Source organism: Lygodium microphyllum, chromosome 13 (assembly GCF_053477565.2).
Source record: "Lygodium microphyllum isolate KBCC chromosome 13, Lygodium_microphyllum_v1.1.10, whole genome shotgun sequence".
In the NCBI taxonomy this organism is placed as follows: Eukaryota; Viridiplantae; Streptophyta; class Polypodiopsida; order Schizaeales; family Lygodiaceae; genus Lygodium; species Lygodium microphyllum.
In genome coordinates, this window is record NC_141147.1 from 92,572,841 (window position 1) to 92,592,669 (window position 19,829).

The 19,829-nt window shown below is 43.6% G+C and overlaps 1 protein-coding gene across 2 annotated transcripts in view; it reads left to right on the forward strand.

Moving 5' to 3' along the window:
• The window catches only part of LOC148026903 (RmlC-type cupin), a 38,185-nt gene that overhangs the window by 13,859 nt on the left and 4,497 nt on the right, over positions 1-19,829 (forward strand). The window contains exon 2 of one of the 2 annotated variants that reach the window (XM_087691427.1): positions 11,832-11,956. In XM_087691427.1, the coding sequence (XP_087547553.1) occupies positions 11,832-11,956 (125 nt within the window). The remainder of the gene's footprint in view (positions 1-11,831; positions 11,957-19,829) is intronic. The other variant, XM_087691428.1, reaches the window with a different exon arrangement.

Here is a 19,829-nt window from a genome sequence, read left to right on the forward strand (position 1 = left end):
CGAATCCTGGCATTCAGTTTGTCCCAATGAGACTGGGCCCTGGCCAACTCCGCACGAGCATCGGAAGAGAGTTTGGACTCATCTCTTACCGAAGGCCGGTCAATATCTTCTTGTACCAACTCCGCCAAATCATAGGACTCCAGAATGGCCAACATCATAACGCGCCAAATGCGGTAGTTGTCGCCGTCGAGCTTCTGATCTGTAGGAAGAGCCGGTAGGACAGGCACCTTCCGGTCCATAATCGCCTGGAACTCCAAGTCCATCTCTGTAGACATCTTCACCTGCAATGCCTTCTCAAACGCAAAAGCAGCCCCCTCTGATTGGGTAAACTCAGCCTGCTAAGGCTCTTCCGTGTCCCGAAGCTTCTTCACCCGCCGGAGGCGATGAAAAAGCAAAACCTGCACTTTTAGGTTGAAAACTCAAACTTTCTCCGCGTAAAACAGCAGTAAACAGCAGCAAATCCACCACCTGTACTCCTTTCTTGTGCGCCCACACTCGTTTCAGCCTTGTTCCAAGGCGCAGCCCTCCTGTCTGCCCTTAAACGCAAAAAACGCAAATTTGTGTCGCGATGGAAACTCCACTTCAGGTTGATTCTGCGCTCAGTCAGCCCTCAAACACTGCTCTGATACCATGTCAGAGTGCAGCGGTGCGGAAGCGTAGGACTGAGAGAGAGAACGCAGAGAGAAAAGGGAGAGAGAGACAGTGTACAATGAAGATCTGCTGTATAAAGAATGCTGAATACAAAGATATACACGGGCGCAGTGCGCTGGACTGCGTGTCTCCACCTCGACGATGCGACCTGCTGTCCACCTCGAAGTCTGCTGCAGTCTGCACTGTCTGCTGTCTGAAATCTGTGAACAGAGACAGAAATCTGCACGGCACCGGTCTGTAATCTGCGACAGAGAATAGTGGGCAGACTGCTGGAGTCGTCGGCAATAAATAGACGAAAACTGCCACGAATTGGGGCGCAAAATAGGGCGCAGCCAGGAATAAATCAGCTGCAGGCAGTCGGACTGCCACGTGGCAGTCCGACTGCACAGTCCGACTGCAGCTGCTGGTCCGACTGCAGCTGCTGACTGTGCAGCTGCCTAACAGGCTATGATCTCAGACAAGAAGAGAGACAGATCCCATAGGCACAGTGATGAAGTGTGCTACCAAGCATTCTATATAATGATGTACTTGACTATCACTTTCATATGATGATATGGCAATAGTACTTGTCTCTTTGTGTCAGGTCCCTGTGTCATTGTCAGTCCTACACAAGATTGTGTTTATGAGTTCAAATCTCAATCTTGAAACCTAATTCACTTGTGTAACAGTTGTCTTCTTTGTCAATGTCAACATGAGTAGTATCTTCATCTTCCATCCTCCATAGCACTCCAGCTACCTTGGCCATCATGAAGAATGAGATGTCTTTGCTTGAGGGGGACAAAGACATGGACATGAAGACTAAAGCTGCAAGCAAAGTCCATGGGGAACCAGACCAAGAAGACCATAAATAAGATCAAAGAGCAAAGGAAGAAGGACAATAAGAAGATCAGCCATATCTTAAGTCGATTTCTTCTATGAATATCTCCCCTAGGCAAGGGCGTTGCTCCTCATCATGACAAACACCAACATTGACCAACCATAGCTCCAGCATTGCAAGATTTCGTGGTCGCTGTTCAAATCTGCGCTGTTTCTTGTCGTACTGCTGGATCTCCACGCACAAGCCACGATTCATCCTGCAACCATAGGGCATTTAAAGGTTGACCCATGAACCTACTCCTCCCTGAATATCGCGCATGATCATTGCGTCTACGAGCTGCGCCAGGTCGAAAACCAGTCGGGAGTTGTAATCCCTAAAAGCTCCACCATAGCTATTTTGTTTGAAGCTTTCATTTCACTTGATTTTCCTCATTGGCTTGAGTCAAGCTAAACCCTGCCACTTTGACTCATTGATTTGATTAGTCTCCAACAACATTTGTCCATCAAATCAAGGAGGGGAGATCTCTGAAGCACTTAAAGACCCATTGAAGATTTGAAGACCTCTCATAGACTTGAGCTCCAAAGCTTCAACTTCACTTCAAGTTCCAAGTTTCTCAAGTTAACCAAGTCATTGATTGTCAAATCTACTTAGTGCCTCTTTCAAATCAGCAAGGGAAGGGAGAAATAAAGCAGCTCAAGCTCCTTTTCTGCTTCATTTTCTTACTCTTTTCACTCAACTGAAGGTTTTGCTAATCTGATTTGAGTATTTACTCAGTGTTCAGCAAGATTTTACCAGCAAGGAGGGGACTCAAACAACGGGTTCGTCAAGCAAAGGATCGGCATCAAGAATCACCATCTTCAACTCTAGTATCCCTTGATACTTAAGAGTGTTGATTTAACACTACCTTCACTTGTGTTTTTTGACACATTGAAGATCAACTTGGTTGCCACTTACTCACAGATTTGAAGCAGATTCTTGGTCATATCTATGATAACCAAGAAGATTTCTATGTGGATGCACTTCATGAAAAGTAACATGACCTATGTTGCTTATCTACACTACATAGAAGATTTTTGTGATCTACTTGCAGAGAGACATGGAGTTGCTCATACTAAAGTGCAATCAATGATTCCATCTAAAGTTTTTGAAGACACTCCAGCTACCTTGGCCATCATGAAGAATGAGATGTCTTTGCTTGAGGGGGACAAAGACATGGACATGAAGACTAAAGCTGCAAGCAAAGTCCATGGGGAACCAGACCAAGAAGACCATAAGATCAAAGAGCAAAGGAAGAAGGACAATAAGAAGATCAGCCATGAAGACCAAAAGACCACATCATTCAAAGTTGAAGAACCAAAGATGAAAGACAAGAAGATTTTCCATGCTGACAAAGAGAAATCATATACTGAAAAAGACCACAAGGGCCTATCGGTCCTTGTCTCTCATTTTCTGTTTTAAAAGCATTGTACTTGCCTTAATGTTCCTTTCATAAGCTTGAAAAAAAACTCCTCATGTAGCCTTGTACTACAGCCTCTGTACACTTTGTGAGGCCCTTGTTACAGCCTCTGGATGTCCACCATGTTTATGGTATCCACACTTAGCCTTTTCTGCGACAGCCTCTGGTGTTTTGCCATGTTTGTGGTATGCCCACACTTTGCAGGTGCTGCTCTCACTAAAGCCTCTACACACTTTGTACTTTCAGGTTGTGATTGAGGAGGGGTGTTGAGAATGTGCCAATCACACCCTATGTCCCTTTGTATGGAACAACTAGGCTAGGAAGATGCAGTTCATTCTAAGAAGAGAGACAGATCCCATAGGCACAGTGATGAAGTGTGCTACCAAGCATTCTATATAATGATGTACTTGACTATCACTTTCATATGATGATAATGCAATAGTACTTGTCTCTTTGTGTCAAGTCCCTGTGTCATTGTCAGTCCTACACAAGATTGTGTTTATGAGTTCAAGTCTCAATCTTGAAACCTAATTCACTTGTGTAACAGTTGTCTTCTTACTCAATGTCAACATGAGTAGTATCTTCATCTTCCATCCTCCATAGCTTCCGCCTTTGCCATGCTCTAGATCCTGCATTTCTCACACGACCTGGTGCTAGGCACTATTTTTTTCTTGGCTATTTATAGTCAGTTTCTGGCACACCCTCAGACATTTTGATCTGACATCTGACAGAGTTGGCCTGCTGAGCCAGATTGTGCGCGGGCTGACGAAGATCGAGGTTGTCAAGGCAGAGACACACGCAGATATTTTCTTTGCACCCATGTATATTTCTGCACTCCTATACAGCATACTGTGAGAGTGCGCTGCGGAAGAGGAAATATGAACACGGAGGGAGAGAGAGAGAGAAAGCAGAAAATAAAGAAGAGAAATCTGCATTGACTGAAATGAATGCTGAATACACTGAAATGGACTGATCAGTCCCTGCACGCAGCCCACAGCGTCAGTGAGGGCACCAGATTAGGCTGATGATGATGGCAGCACCACCACGGGGGAGGAGTGTCGGAATCTGCAAGAAGACAAGTGATCAAGTGGGGAGGGGGGCTGCCAATAAATAGGCAAAAGGACAAACCCTAACCCTAACCCTAAAATGGGCGCAAACCCTAAAATGGGCGCAAACCGTAAAAATGCCCTAAAATGGGCGCCCCACAACAGTGACCAAAAAGTGGCCGGGCAGCCAGTGGCTGCCCACTAAAAGAGGCCAAAAAGAAATACACATCCTAAGACAGCCAGTCGAGAGTGACTAGCCTCCCCCATCATAACACATGACAGACATGTCAGAGCTCCTAATGTCCTCGTTTGACTCAGACTGAGGCTCACAGGCAGGAGATGACAAGGCATGACAAACATGACTGCTAACACCCCCTCTCAAATCCTGGATGTGGCTGAAGGCCAAGGGAGAAACAGATCCTGGGGTCGCAAGAGGAATGCCAAGGTCGATGAAGTCCGTCGATGTAGACTGCCGCTGAAGGAGCTCCTCACGATCCTGGGAATCCCCCTCTAAAACACTAGGGGCCAGGGAATCCACAGCCGCATCATCACCGAGATCGTCCCCCTCGGAAAGGGATGGGGGGTACGAGGGAACCACCGGAGGAGAAGGTGGGGGATGGGAAGGAACCTGTGGAATAGAAGGTGCACAAGCGGGAACGGGTGTAGCAATAGACTGCCTCGGAGGACCTTGCATCAAAGAAGGGGAATGGAGCGTGTAAAGCCCGCTCTCCTGCCAACCTGTAGATAAGACAGCTCCTGTAAAAGAATCCTCAATAACAACGGCATGCTCGGTGAAGATCACTCGTGTGCCAAGCCTCGTAAGGCCATAAACTGAGAGGAGGGGAAGGCCCAAATCCGGAACATGTAGGGCTTGTGAAAAGGAGCTCAAAGGTCGGTTGGTAAACAAAGGCAATGTGTCAACACCACTAATAGGCACCAATAAAATGTAACCAACAGTGACTGAACCCTCTGATGGACGGAGATCCTCTAACAAATCACCTCGAGGAGTCATATGACTCGAAGCACCATTGTCCACTAACCAAGGCTGCGCAGAAGACACTGCAGCCACGGAAGAAGGATCCTCCTTCAAAGCATGGATATGAAGGAACGCTGACTCATGGGTAACAGCGGGTGTAGAGGTAGAAGAAGGCTCCGATGTAGATCCACCCTTCGCTCCCGGACGAAGGTGAGGGTACTTCTTCCAGCATTTCTCCTCGGGATGTGTCCCTTTCCCACAGTGTGGGCACTTCGGGCTCTCTGAATCGGAGTCAGAGCCTGAAGAGCTGTCCTTCTTCTTAGCCTTTGATTTCTTCTTCTTCTTATGTCCTCCCAAACCTGCAACAAAGGCTCTAGTGGAGTCGGATCCACTAGCACTGACCTCTCTAAGTCGCTCGTCATGCTCCAAGACAAGCGGGGATAGCTCCTCCCATAGAAGCTTCTCACGGGTCCTCGATGTAAGAAGGTTGGTGTAGAAGACATCAAACCGAGGCGATGGCAGCTGAGTCAAAAGAATCATAGCCATGTCTTCAGAAGATATCGTCCGATCGAGGGATGTAAGCTCATCCCTCATATCTTGTAATCTGTTGATGTGGTCCTTCATGGAAGGACTATCATCAATAGCGAGCATCCGCAACTTCTTTTCAAGAGATATCTGGTGGGCAAACGTCTTCTGTTGATAGAGAGACGCGAGCTTTCTCCACACGTCCGTTGCAGTCTTCAACCTGTGAACATGAACAAGGACAGAATCCTGCAAACTCAGAAAGAGGAAAGATCGGGCTCTAGAATTGAGCCGATCCCATAAGGCTGTACGATCCATGGATATCCCATCTGCGGGATCCACCTTAGGCCGGGGAATAGGAACAGAAACAAGCTCCCAAAGATCGAAGGAGTCCAAGATACACTCCACCTTGCAGGACCATAGAGAAAAGTTGGAGCCATCCAACCGGTCCTCTTTGGGCAGCTGAGGAAGTACGGGTACTTGTACAGGGGGTACCAAAGGCTGCATCGTTGGCCCACTGGAAGGGGATCGCCGAGATACATGAATAGAAGGGGGACGGGTAAGAGGAATAGACTCCGGACAACGGTCCTTGTGATAGAAATCATACCTCCGTTCAAATGAGTGTCGAGACAAAAGCTCGTCATCTGAGTCATCAAAGCTCGTAAACTGATGAGAAGATGGAACAACAGCCAGAACAGCAAGGCGCAGGCTGTAGGAGTGTCGGCCAGTTGGAGGAGGGCCGCCCAGGCTGAAAACGCAAGCAGGAAGAGGTTGGTGATGACGTGGCAGCCATTGGAGAAGGCGCCAGCAGCAAACGCAAATATGTGACACCAAAACAGACCGCCTTGATCAAGGAGATGGTGCAGAAGGTGACGCCTCAGTTGTTGGAGACGTCTTGACCAGCAAACGCAAAGTTGTGGGTGTTCTCCCGCGTAAAACTCAGCTCCGTGTACTCTCCTTCGGCTCTGATACCATGTGAGAGTGTGCTGCGGAAGAGGAAATACGAACACGGAGGGAGAGAGAGAGAGAAAGCAGAAAACAAAGAAGAGAAATCTGCACTGACTGAAATGAATGCTGAATACACTGAAATGGACTAATCAGTCCCTGCACGCAGCTCACAGCGTCAGTGAGGGCACCAGATCAGGCTGATGATGATGGCAGCACCACCACGGGGGAGAAGGAGTGTCGGAATCTGCAAGAAGACAAGTGATCAAGTGGGGAGGGGGGCTGGCAATAAATAGGCAAAAGGACAAACCCTAACCCTAATCCTAAAATGGGCGCAAACCCTAAAAATGCCCTAAAATGGGCACCCCACAACAGTGACCAAAAAGTGGCCGGGCAGCCAGTGGCTACCCACTAAAAGAGGCCAAAAAGAAATACACATCCTAAGACAACCAGTTGAGAGTGACTAGCCTCCCCCATCATAACACATGACAGACATGTCAGAGCTCCTAATGTCCTCGTCTGACTTAGACTGAGGCTCACAGGCAGGAGATGACAAGGCATGACAAACATGACTGCTAACACATACTACACTGCAGATTTTCTGCATTTTCGCGAAGGGTCCGAATGCGAAAGGTTGCTTTGGTTTTCCATCATGGCAATAAAAGTCCTGAAGCAAGAGAAGGCTTCAGACTTAGATTTCAGCCCATATATCTTGGTGAATCGGGATTTGTCATCAATGAATGTGACAAATTGTAGGAATCTACCAATGGATTCGGTCCACATAGGACGACAAACATCATTGTGAAGGAGATGCAAAATAGATGGTGAATGAACATGAGAATCCTTAGGAAAGGAAAATCGATGCATCTCACCAAGTAAACATCTTTAACAAATATGATTCGATGGCAAGTGAAGTTTTGAAAGATCTTTGACCATATCCTTGTTGAGAAACCCTTCACCATTCACCCTTCACCCGCAGTTTGCGTTTTTGCGTCTTTGCGTTTTGGGTTTGCAACCCCAAAAAAGGGTGCCATCCTAGATCGACTGTGCCTATCTATTAGCCACTCTCTCATTCATTCCTCACGGCTGATTCATTCAGTCTGTTAGCTCTTCTCTCCAGCCTCTCCACTATCCTCACACCCCTTCAGGAGGACATTGCGGTTCATGGTTCGCGGCTGTCTTCATCATCTTCCTTGTGCTACGGCACCCTGGTTTCCTTGTATCACATTTACTCCATGATTCAGAACTTCATCATTTCATTCATCAGAGTTTCGTCTCTCTTCTCTTCTCTTCTCCATGTTTGCCGAGTTTACTCCGTGTTCCTCCCCGCCAACCCTATTGTCTGGCTGATATGCCATCTTTTGACATGGTATGAGAGTTGGATCTGCTCAAATAATGGCAAAGATCCTCCACTCCAATGAAGGCAAAGATCGGTGGTGGGTTCGGCATCCACTTCTCTTCTTCTTCCGTTGCATCAAAATCTCGTTTTTGTAGATTCCAGGTGTTTTAGCTTGCTACCCACACCTCGTTTGCAGAGGACATCTCAGCCGGAGCTTTCCATTGTTGTCTCCATCAGTTGGCGCCTGATTTCCAGTTCTCTTCATGCAGTTTGGAGGTGATTCGAGCTAGGCGACTATTGCTCTTGTGCAGATCTACTGCCGTACAGTCTGCCATGTCATCTTAGTCCTGCTGCTTGCGTTTTTAGTCTTTCTCTCTCTTGCAAGCTATCCTGTCTGCGTTTTTAGTTTTTCTCTCTCCTCACCTGCGTTTTTCCACTAACCTGCCTTTCCACTATCAGCCTTTCCACTATCCTCCCACCCCTTGAGGCGGACATTGCGGTTCGTGCTTTGCATCGCCTTCACACCCCTTGAGGCAGACATTGCGGTTCATGGTTCGTGACTAACCTCTTCCACCTCTTCCTTCTTCAGCAAGGCACACTGGTATCCATGGTTTCTTTACCAACAGATGACCAGACTACTGGGTGCTCCTACTGTGGCATCACCCCTTGAGGCGGACATTGCGGTTCGTGCTTTGCATCGCCTTCACACCCCTTGAGGCAAACATTGCGGTTCATGGTTCGTGACTAACCTCTTCCACCTCTTCCTTCTTCAGCAAGGCACACTGATATCCATGGTTTCTTTACCAACAGATGACCAGACTACTGGGTGCTCCTACTGTGGCATCACCCCTTGAGGCGGACATTGCGGTTCGTGCTTTGCATCGCCTTCACACCCCTTGAGGCAGACATTGCGGTTCATGGTTCGTGACTAACCCCTTCCACCTCTTCCTTCTTCAGCAAGGCACACTGGTATCCATGGTTTCTTTACCAACAGATGACCAGACTACTGGGTGCTCCTACTGTGGCATCACCGAACACACCGCCAATGCTTGCCGACTTCGACCCTTGCTCCCCACCCCTCCGGAGTATATGCATCTTCCACCAGGTACTCCTTGTGCCACCTTTCCTTTCTGGGCCACAAAGATCGTTCTACATCGGCTATCAGAGTACCATGCTCAAGGCAATAAGACGCATCCGATGCCCACTAAGTCCTTTGGAGCACGTGGAGGATCGATTGGCGCTATGACCTCCTGGAGATCGTCCCAATGCCAGCGGGAGTCTTCTCCCACTTATTTTCAGGTACAGTGGCTTCCATGACCTACAGTTCTGTAGTCCGCTCCATCAAGAGACAGTGATTGTTTAATACCGTCTCCTCATCAGTCTACTCCTTCGAGAGATAGTGGCTGCTCGACTCCTTCCTCTTCTTCGGCTACCTAGTCTGCTCCATTGAGAGATAGCGACTGTTTCCCACCTCTTGCTCATTCTGAGCCCCACCCGTCCCCACCCTCGACTACTCAGGTTCTAGAGGCTACCTTTGGGAGCTCTTCGGCACCTCAGATACCTTCTTCAGTTCGATTGGTGGCACTTCCTTCGTCATCAGGCATTTCGGAGTCCGTGATCCATGAGTTTTTGGATTTCCTATCTACTTCAGAGGGGGAAGTTATTTCTTGCCCTTAGAGGAGGACATCTACTTCTTCTTCGGCTTCAGCGGGGGCCCCTCCATCTCCCACCTCAGAGGGGGAACCTACTCCACATGAAGTTCTTCACCCATCCTCTACTTTCTTGGGGTGGTTGTCTTCGACCAATCATCTCTTCTACTGATACTCATGAACTTCACGTACCACCTAGATCGGGACCTCGGAGATTCAGCCGCGACTTGGTGACGAGGCCTTCATATTCCTTCCAGCACGGATGCACTGAGCTAGTGGCTTCTCTCCGGAGGTTGTGTTTTGGTTTCTCCAGTTCACTCTGTCTATTGGTCTTTACTGTAGGTTTCCTTTCTGGTGGAAATCTTGGATCTTAGGGCTCCTCTACATCTTCTTCCTCCTCTTCTCTTCTTGCCTTGGTCCCTTGGTCAGCATGGAGCCACCTCCCGAGATCGAGTAGAGGCATATCCTTATGGTTCTCGGCACCACACAAAGTCCGATATTTCTCCTATGCATTGCTTGATCTCATCATCTATGTACTAGGGCGCTTGGGCAAGTGAACAATTTCCCCACGAGGGACACTGTCCAAGTGGCACTTGCTGCATGAGCATTCTTCAACATGTAGCATTGCATCTCCACCTCACACTTCTCTTGTTTCCCTTTTTGGGCCTGAGAGGGGGTGTTGAGAAACCCTTCACCCTTCACTTGCAGTTTGCATTTTTGCGTTTGTGTGTTTTGCGTTTAGGGTTTGCAGCCCCAAAAAGAGGCGCCATCCTAGACTAACAATGCCTATTTATAGGCCACTCTCTCATTTATTCCTCACGGCTGATTCATTCAGTCTGTCACCTCTTCTCTCTAGCCTCCCCATTACCCTTACACCCTTTCAGGAGGACATCGCGGTTCGTGGTTCGTGGCTGTCTTCATCATCTTCCTTGTGCTACGGCACCCTTGTTCCCTTGTATCACATTCACTCCAGAACTTCATCATTTCATTCATCAGAGTTTCGTCTCTCTTCTCTTCTGTTCTCCATGTTTGTCGAGTTCACTCCGTGTTCCTCCCCACCAACCCTACTGTCTCGCTAGTATGTCATCTTTTGACAATCCTTTGACCGGGGCTTCATCAATGCTCAATAGTTAATGTGGCCAAGCCTTTGGTGCCATAAATGTGTATCATGAAAAGATTCCTTTGTTAATAAGGCACTATCAATGGGATATTCAGCAAGGTGCTGATCATATGTATTGAGACGATAGAGACCTTTAGTGAGGGTGCTTGTCAAGACGATGAAAGAAGAAGCAACTTGATCATCATATATTGCACATTGGGGGCCATAAAATGATGCGAAACCCTGAAGTTGCGGTGGCAGAAATGGAAATAAGATTCTTATTGATGTTGGGCACATAGAGAACATCGTGCAATGTCAAAGGAGTGCCCAAAATGGAGACAACCTATATATGTCCAATGCCTTTTAACTACATAAGAGACATTGTTAGCACATATGACTATACCCTCCTTAGGTACATCGAAGAGAGATGAAAATAATGCTTGGCAAGAGGTGATATGCTTAGATGCACCACTATTGAAATACCAAGTAGAAGCTGTATCAGTAATAGAAAAACAAGCATCATGAATAGAATGATTATATTGACATTGAATGAAAAAAGTAAAATCCCTGAGCTGAGAATAGTTTGTGGTCTCATGTGTGAGAACAAGTCCAGACTCCTTTTTCTTCTTTTTCGATGCAATGCGCTTACGACATTCAGTAATGTCGTCCCCCGTCTTTCAGCAATAATTATACCTCTTAGTTTTGTTGATTGTACCCTTTGAAGGGTTGAAAGAGGATGGACTTGCATGGAAGGTTGTCTTCGATGGAAAAGGGGTGGATGTAGAAGGATGATTAGCATGAAAGTTTGCTGATTTTTGACGAGAAGCCTTGTTTTTACTTTCGGTTTAGGTTTTCCACGATGATGGGTGGAAAAGGCTTGTTCGGTCGCTATGGTAGCTTTGCAGTTGAGTTGGTTTTGTTCTTCTTGCAAGAAAAGGGAGACAAATTGATTGAAACTATAATTAACTTGGTTACCGGTAGTTATGAATTGCAAGGTGATCTAATGTATTTACTATTCTGCTGACTCAGTAGTATTATTTGTTTGTGGGGCTTCTAGAATTGGTGCCCTTTGCAATTTTTGAGGGTGTTTATTAGCATATCTTTTAGTTCTAAATGAGATTCAAACTTCTCTGGTTGATGTTTTTGCATGGTGATTACTTTCTCATGTGAGCTGTGCCAATTTGATACCGAGATGGTGATGATCATTAGTTAAAGTGTCAGGATTCAAAACCAAGTGTGTGCATTGTTGCTGTTGCTTTAGACTGAAGATATTTATCATGACTATCACCAAGTTGAATGATGCTCAAGATTTTCGTTTTTTTAATTGTCAGGTGCAGCCACAACATGCAAATCAATGCATATAGGTCAGATTAAGCCACATTCGTTGCGAGGGAATCATCGACATCACTTTTGCAATGAGACTTTTATTATTTGGGGTGCAAGAACCAAGTTTAGGGTAACATATTGACACTTACGAAGTGGTGGAATTTTTTTGCATGCAAAATGATTCTTCATGTTTGTTTGGTGATTCATTCTGGGTATTTACACTTGAGAGTTTAATGGCATAAGATTGATGTCACTATATGTGATTGTGTGTGAATTCAAGAAAAGAAGGTGCCCATTTGAAATGTTCAAAGTTTTAGACAAGCTTTGAATTGCTGGAGATGATATGTTTTAGGATTTTAATTGTTGAGAAGGCTCAAAATTTTCTCTATAAGTGCTCATGTGAGTGTCCTTTACAAGTGTTAGCAGTGGATATCCATTGCTTCTTCCTTACATAAAGTCCCCCCTATAGCACTCCAGTGAAGCATCGCCATAAGAAAGATCCTTGCTTAAAGATCAATTCTTACTTCCAAGTTCTTTGGAGGGATTTTCTTCAGTATGTCTTTCTAGAAACTTATTTGCTGAGCTTTAAACCTACGGCAGGATGAGCAGTTTGTTGCAGCAGTCATGTTAGTCAAAGGATGGCAGGTGCTTGGTTCGGTTGAAGAACCCTATCACATACGTGAAAGTATGGTTGGATTCTCCCATTGTGAGCAATTGAGCACCTGACTTTCAATTTCCACAGCTATGTCAATGACCTTGTGAAAATTATCCTCAAGTACATGCCAGTTCTAAGTGGATAGAGTAGAAATCAGGTTACACATGAGTGGGTCTCAAGTTGCCTTTTGTTGTTGCTTTCTGGGAATATCTATGTAAATCTGTCAAACATGTTACGATCATGATTCTAGAAAACATGCACAACCTTAATTTGTTATAGTTTAGACAGTAGCTTTGTTGTCTTGAAGTATAGTTTGAAAACATTAGAACCTTTAGATACTATTATTGAGTTGCATCTAGGAGGATGGAGATGTGTGCAATTTTCATTTTGATACAGCCTGCTCCTCTTTTGGGGGAGGGAGAGGTTATATGGCCATTGCTCCAGATCCAAAACAAGAACTAACGATCTTTTCCCTTCTCTCATAGATACATTTCATCAGTGTGGCATCTCTCCTGCACATTTATAATAACACTTTAGGGGTAGGGGTATTAGCATCCATAATATGCCGTATGATGTATCTGTATGTATTTCTACATTTGAGGTGGGCAAACCACCTTGCCAAGTGTGTGAGTCACAAGAAAATAAATTACAAAGTAGATTGACAATATAAAGGGACATTGGGTACCTCCTTTGTCCCTGATGAGACCTTGATAGATTTTTGTTGGAGATTGTGGGTATACATGCACTGCTTGCTGGCCTTAATGTGGAAGGGATTTCTTTAATTGGAATTGTTTGTATTTCGCAAGATGACTTAATGAAATCCACGACCCATTTTGTAACACACACCAAACAGCCTTTCAACTTCACCTTTACCATTAGCTTTTTCCATACACGTACAGAAAAATGCAAGAGCTGGTAATGGAATGAAAGATCATACGTATCTATAAAGTGCTGTTAGCTGGCTCTTATTTTGATGTTCTTAACCTTTATCCTTATTCTTTTGTGGAGGAAGAGGATATGGGAGACGAATAGAAAGAAGATTAACACTGAGAGGTAATAGTTAAAGCTAGAGTCTTGTGAATATATCCACATTTTGTAAGCTGAGGGCTTCTTCGCCTTGTGGTTCACAACCTTATCTCTTTTCCGTTTGAAAATTTTAGCTTTGATAGTTGGAAGTTGGAAGTCTTTTCATTTCTTAAGCCTTAGAAGCTTTAATTATTGATGTGTTTGACATTTGAATCCTGAAAGTCTTGCAATGTCTGTGGATCTGTGCAAGATGTACTTTTAACTAGTATAACTTGTTTATTTACATGCAACTTGTTCATTGCAAGTCTGGATAATCTTGAGCTATGTATGAGAGCGAACCATATTACAAGATGATGCAATGGGTATATATATATAAATTTTGACTCAAGTGAGTTGTAGTACTCTTGTTTAGGTCATATAAATCTTCACAGTTTTGTCAGTTTACAAAGACATGACATCGTTGTTGACTTACGCAAGTTAACGATCTCTCAAAAGTATGTACATGAGGGCAAGTCTGGCTGGAAATTACAGTTAGTACACACTAGTGTTTGTATGCACGTGAAGGCAAGGCTGGCTGGAAATTACAGCTAATACATACTAGTTTTTGCGGTTCTATGTGAGTTGCATCTATTGTGGGTTATTGCTGCTTTGTGACTTTCGTTGATGTTACATATCATGTCATAGTTCTTTCCATAGTTGGATGCAGACGTCTATAGTTGGCTGAACTAGACATCTGAAGTCTGATTCCAAAGCCATATGGAAGAGGGGAAACATATTTACACAAAGTTCAGAAAATCATCAAATGTGGTGCAAGCTTGTGATTTTGCCTTTAATAAATATACCTTGTATCATAGAAGAGTGATTATCTATTAAAAAGGAAATTAGAAATGCCTTGCTTTTCAATGAGATGGCACATTCACAGGACTTGCAATGTCCATGAGAATCAGTTCCAGAAGATTCTTTGCTTGATAATCAGCTTCTTTTGGGAATGGTTCTTGATTGTGCATGCCTTCAAGACCAGTGTGAAATCTATCTGAAGAGCTGGGAATTCAGGAAACTGTTGACGGTATTCTTCACATCTGAGGTGTGTTGAGAGGCTGCTGAACCAACCTTGTGTGCCATATGTTTGTAATTTCAGTTGCAATAGCTAGCTCATTTACATATTCCAGATGCTGGAATCCTTCTGAGCTGGAGGACCATTAATATTTAAACCTTCAAGGTTCCTCTTGCTTCACAACTCTGGAAAATCTCCTGAAAGACTGACTTCTTGTGAAACAACGATAATGCTTTTGGCTGGATTCCCAAATTGAAGCGTCGAAGTGTTTTCTAGTTGCTGTTGTTAGTGGTCCCTTGTGACATTAATGTGAATGTGATATTTAATGTGACATTAAGGTCACAAACATTGAATGTGACATTAAAGTGACATTTAATGTGACATTAAGGTAAATCAAGGGGAACATGCACGAGGATGACCGTCCGGGCTCTTGGGCGCCTGAACGGGGTTTAGGGGAGCCTAGAACCAAAGAGAGTCCAGGAATAGTAGGACTCACCAAGGTTTGACGGCTGGCAATCGGATCACGATGGTCTGGCCAGCAATATACTAGGCAAGGCTTGGAGGTGAAGGAGGACTCGTGCTCATTTTCCTGACTGCTTTTCCTCTGGCTTCTATGGTCTTCTCAGAGTTATCTGTCATTGGTATCAGAGCCGACAGGTCTTGTCTTGTGGATCCGTGAAGCTGTTCGAAGAGAAGATGGAGCGACGGGTTTTGCCCAGTTGACCGTGAAGTCGTTTGTTTTAGGCGCCCTGGTAACAAGTCGACGGATTTCGCTTCGTCGATTCACCCGTGAAGCCGTTGGTCTAAGGCGTCTTGGTAACACGTCATATTAATTGACGTAAGGCTTATCTTCGCCACGTCACGTATTTTATGGCGGGGGAGCTATCTTTTACATCGAACGTTGTATGCTGGATCGCGCGACGAATTCTGGCTGGAGCCCGTCTGTAAACGCATCAACGGACCTGATGTCTTGTTCACCTTTCCGCAGGCTGGTCCAAAATTGAAGCTTTTTCCTTTGAAATGTGACATTAATGTGATATTTAATGTGACATTAAGGTCACAAACATCAACGGACCTGATGTCTTGTTCACCTTTTTGCAGGCTGGTCCAAAATTGAAGCTTTTTCCTTTGAAATGTGACATTAATGTGATATTTAATGTGACATTAAGGTCACAAACATTGAATGTGACATTAAAGTGACATTTAATGTGACATTAAGGTAAATCAAGGGGAACATGCACGAGGATGACCGTTCGGGCTCTTGGGCGCCCGAACGGGGTTTAGGGGAGCCTAGAACCAAAGAGAGTCCAGGAATAGTAGGACTCACCAAGGTTTGACGGCTGGCAATCGGATCACGATGGTCTGGCCAGCAATATACTAGGCAAGGCTGGGAGGTGAAGGAGGACTCGTGCTCATTTTCCTGACTGCTTTTCCTCTGGCTTCTATGGTCTTCTCAGAGTTATCTGTCATCCCTCTTCTTCTTATTGCAGTTTTGTGCCATGTGACCCTTCTTCCAGTAGTTGTGGAGAAGAATTTCCACCACCAAAATGTTATCTTTAGGTTGAAAACATGCCTTCACCTTTTGAAGAAAATATGCCTTCACCTGCATACCATTGATCTTGGCAGCATGAGATGCTTGCTTAAAGGCTGCAAAATTGGAATAAAGCTTAACTAAAACCTTGGAACACATTTCATTAACCTCTTTTTCTTTCCTTAACCTTTTGAAGAAAATATGCCTTCACTTGCATACCATTGATCATGGCAGCATGAGATGCTTGCTTAAAAGCTACAAAATTGGAATAAAGCTTAACTAAAACCTTGGAACACATTTCATTATATGACATGCCTTACTAGTAGGTGTCCGTCTTATTGTTGAAAGAAATTATTTCTCCATTCTGAGGTTGATAGAATGTCCCCTTATCTTAAGTTCATTGAATTGTGGCTCTAGGAAAACTTGCTTTTGATTGAGGTAGGCTTGTAATAAGCTTGATACCATGCTAAAAATCTTTCTAACTAAAACCAGCCTTTCTCCTTGGATAGGGTGGTAAATACCCTGAATAAGCACTAATTACAGCAAGCATAAAATTCAATAAACCAAAAAAGCATGTTTTATCACTTTAATCTTGGACATTGGACACTTGGTTGGCCCTAAAACTGGTATCCCTTGCGGTATTTTTAAATCTTATATTGCACATGGAAGGAGTACAATTGAGATCCTCTGATCTCCTTTGCTAATCCAAGTGACTCTTGTTGTCCCCAAATCTCATATTGGTTAGCTGGCCTTTTGAATCTCTCTAAAATTCTTCAATTTCAGCTGTTGGAATTCAAGTCCTAAGCCCTCAATTTTGAGTATGCATCTGGAGGTAGCTGTCAAAATCCTAATTTTTGTTATAAATTAGGGTTTACAACAAAGATTGATCGAAACCTCTTCCTTTGATGGCTCAAATTGTTGGAAAATACCGAGATAACTTGAGAGATGGTCGGGGGGTGAGAGAGAATGCTGTAGAGAGAGAAATTTCAGAGTTTCATCGCGAGAAATACTGGAAAGCTATTGTTGCCCTGCTCAAACAGCTATGAAAGTTGTCACCTATAGCTTAGGACCACCAGAAAGATTGCTGCCCCCTCTTGTATGCTGTCATTTGTACCAGAAGGACCTTGAGCTGCTGTCAGCTCCTCCTGGAGGGCTCAAAACTTTTGTCACTTGTTGTAGGATTGATCCCTGGTGATTGCAAATCACATCAGTATTCTCTCCAGTGCTCTCCAACAGCTTTATTATCTCTCACAATGCTGAAATAGACTTGCACAAGTCCCTAAAAACGTTTTTCCCACTTGCATGGGCAAGTTTTGCTAAGTGGTAGTCTGAATTGTGAAACAACCCTCACCTAGTCTCCAAACAGCCTTCTTTCAGCTTGATTGGGTAATGTTGACAAGTGTCAATCTTTGGCCTCTTGGCGGTCTTCTAATCGTAGTTTTCAGCTTTAATTAATTAATTTTTAGTATTCAAATTTTGAGACTTAATTATTTATTCGTTTGAACCTTCCTAAGAATTGGCTAGTGCATATTCATAAGTAATGTGCTAATCCTCGTGGGATATTTAATGGTCCCTACGTTAATTGGCCTTGGATTAGCATTAATTTATTAATTAATGCCTAGTCCACAATGTCACCATTGGATATTTAATGACCCAATTAATGGCCTAAACCTCAAATCGACACCAAGTATCCACAATTACCTACCTAGCATAACTATAACTTTTGACAACATCGTGCGCTATTCACTTGGCTTACTTAAGCCATCACCATGGCTTAATTGACTTGCATTTCACATGTGCATCTCACATATGCACAACTTAATAATGCCAAAGCCAAGCATTAAAAAATATAGGTCCTTGTGATAGACCTCCCCCTTGAAATCCTTGCAATCATTCTCGATTGCATTTCTGTAAGGTGACAAAAGCAAAGCAATACTGAACTGGAAAAAGTACATGCAACATGGTCAAAGAACATTGGCTGGCTGCTATTCACGCTATGCTTTGGCCAAACTTATATTAAAATTTTCAATCAATATAACTAAGTCATAATTGGCAAAAAATGAATAATAATTGTTGCCAGAATCACATGAGATGCATCCATTAACTTTAAACCAGAAGCATTCTAACCAAATAACCATAATAAAGCATATAATAAGCATAAACCATGGTTGTTGAACTCAATCTGTGATGATCATAATTTGATGCAAACGGATAGTTTTAGAGCCATTGTAAAAGCTATATCCATTTGTATACCAACTGCAATGACTAGTACATTGAGTAGTGACCTCTTGGCAAACATACTATTAGTAAATAGTAACTTGGACGCATGCTGAATACATGTGAGATTGACTATACACTAGAGCTGTCCATTACTAGAAGAGTGGAAGTGCTGCCTTAAACCTTTGGCTGAATTTTAGCAAATACACCCGTTGGCACATCATCATGAAAAGGCCTCAACAAATTAATATAAAAGGCATTATATATTTGCCGGTGTGGAGGCAATTTCAGTCTATAAGCAACATCACTGATCTTCTCCAATACCTAGAAGGGTCCATCATTTACACATATTCAACTTTGGATACAATATCTCTACCTTTCATCTTTTTCAGCCTTGCCTTTTCAAAATGTAGCAATACATAACCGCCCTTTGAAAATTGTTAAGCATGTATATGGTGATCAACTGCCCTCTTTTGCTTTTCTTATAATCTTTGAAGTGGAGAGGATGATGATTATGTTGATAAGGAAGATGAGGATGAGGATGAGGACATTGAAGAGGATAAGGAGGGTGCTTGTATTTTTTTTTCCATATAGTTTGCTTTAGCCTTCTACTATAGTTTAGACTCTAAACTCTATTGTTATACAACCCTTTGTCTTTTATGATAGTCTTTTTGGATCTATATATCCTTTTTTGGTTTTCTTTCACTTGTGGGCCTTAGTCATTAGTGCTTTAATTGTGTCTGGACTCAACCCTTTGCCTTTTGTGGTAGTCTTTTTGGATCTATATATCCTTTTCTGGGTTTCTTTTACTTGTAGGCTGCAATCATCAATGCTTTAATTGTGTGTGGAGTCTCGACTCCAATGATTGGAAACGAGAATTTGAATGTTTTTTGGTAAATCAATGTTTTGTCTTGATCATTGAATGCTTTGTTGGTATACAAAAGTTGTTGAAAGAGTGAAATTCTAGTTTTCATTTAGCTTGTTATCTTGCTTACTCAATTTAGTACAAAATACGAGATCTAGATACATTTTTGCTGTTTTTAAAAATTAAAATTAGGGCAATGTATGATTTAGTCCTAGGGTGTGAATCGTGCTCCAATCATACTTTTATATTTGTCTGTATATGACATATGATTGCGGTATGAAAAACTATGATGTCGATCATGCTAGCTCTTGAAAATAGAGAAGAACCATAGCAATTCTCTACGACTATCACAACAGTGTCTCCCAGTAGCATATGTGATTATCTTGTTAGCAATGCCGTTGAGCATACATGACCATGGATTCCCTGCCTTTGTCTAGATTGCCAAAGTGTCTCCTCATGTAACCTCAAACTAGGAACCAATCCCACTCTTTGTTAAGAAACAGCCCATCATGAACTTGGATATCCATTCCCAACTCTGAAATTTCAAAACTTGCTAGACTTTAGTCGATGTAAAAGGGAAGTCCCTCTCACACTCCTTTGGCATTGGAGAGTCACGAGGGATGACCGCATCACTAGCACTAGAAAAGAGTACGAG